The sequence below is a fragment of the Colobus angolensis genome, unplaced genomic scaffold, assembly GCF_000951035.1.
Source record: "Colobus angolensis palliatus isolate OR3802 unplaced genomic scaffold, Cang.pa_1.0 Scaffold178, whole genome shotgun sequence".
Classification (NCBI taxonomy): domain Eukaryota; kingdom Metazoa; phylum Chordata; class Mammalia; order Primates; family Cercopithecidae; genus Colobus; species Colobus angolensis.
Genome location: NW_012114910.1, coordinates 4,424,623 through 4,425,907, shown reverse-complemented (window position 1 = coordinate 4,425,907; position 1,285 = coordinate 4,424,623). Strand labels below are relative to the sequence as shown.

At 49.5% G+C, this 1,285-nt stretch overlaps 1 protein-coding gene across 1 annotated transcript in view; it reads right to left on the bottom strand.

The window, feature by feature from the left end:
• Nucleotides 1-1,285, bottom strand: part of CNGB1 (cyclic nucleotide gated channel beta 1) — a 111,862-nt gene that overhangs the window by 46,925 nt on the left and 63,652 nt on the right. The window contains exon 21 of the mRNA XM_011938876.1: nucleotides 790-1,046. Within this exon, the coding sequence (XP_011794266.1) occupies nucleotides 790-1,046 (257 nt within the window). The remainder of the gene's footprint in view (nucleotides 1-789; nucleotides 1,047-1,285) is intronic.

Here is a 1,285-nt window from a genome sequence, read left to right as displayed (position 1 = left end):
GGAATTGGTAACCACTCTGATCAGGCCAGAAAAGAAGTTCTCCAAGGAAGTCTCTTTACTTTTACTTTACTCCCTTTAAATCTCTCCAAGGAAAATTGTTTAGAGGCAAAACCTCAGCTCGTCTGCACACAGCAAAACAGGCATTGCCAGGGTGGAATTTTGGAAAGTGACCCACACTGGGAGACAGGGACTGTGTCCCCTGTTCCTGAGAAGTCACAGTCAGGGCCTCAGTTTACTCTCTAGTAAGGCGGGGGTGGTGTGCGGGGCTGGACCAGAGGCCAGGGTCTCAAACTGGCCCAAGTAGGAGAGCATCAGCGTGTTCTTTGCAGGACCCTTGGGAGAAGTCAATTGCCAGCAGTTACCTGTGCTGAGCGCCCTGCATTCATCGTTTCAACCAATCCTCATGGCAACACTGGGAGGTGGAAGCTATTACCATCCCCATTCTACAGATGAGGAAACAGAGGCGATTCAGCTAGCTGTGGTGGAGGTGGGATTCAAACCAGGTACATCTTCACTAAAGACCATTCTCTGGACCACTTCTCTATCTTTGACTCCGTCAAGTGGTCCAGGAACTATTTCACCTATGAGCAATATGTGATGTGTGTAATTTGAACATATCAAAGGCGTGCAAAATAAACAACCATGCTGTTGAACAAGCATGCAGCCGTTCTTGAGATTTCCTTATTCATTTATTTTGTCATCTATGACAGCATCAGGGGTCAGTGCCCTGAAGGCTCTGGCTAAGGGGTCTGCCCCCAGTCACCCCAACACCACCTGCCTGTGACTCACAATGATGTCCCCGCCTCTGACAAACTGCAGGCGCATCTGGAACACAGTGATGTCCAGGAAGTAGATGAGGTCGCATAGGTAATCCATCAGCAGCCAGAGGTGGATGTTGTCCGGGGTCTGGTAGGGGAAGGCCCAGCGCACGGGAATCAGCCAACAGTTCCAATTCCAGGCCATCACCACGAAGAACAGCCACAGGATATACATCAGGTCTGTGGGGAAGATGGACGGGGCTGCTGGAGTATCAGCCAGGCAAGGCTCTTCACCAGTTGAATCACGTGGGGCTTTGTTCTTTCTACATTTCTATACTTTCCTTCAATGCTGCATGTGGCACTTTTGTAAGTATGTGTGTGTGTGTGTGTACATATGTATATACAAATATATGTATATATAACTCTCTGCTTTAGGGGCCAGGCACAGTGGCTCATGCCTGTAATCCCAGCACTTTGGGAGGCCCAGGTGGGAGGATTGCTTAAGCCCAGGAGTTTAAGACCAGCCT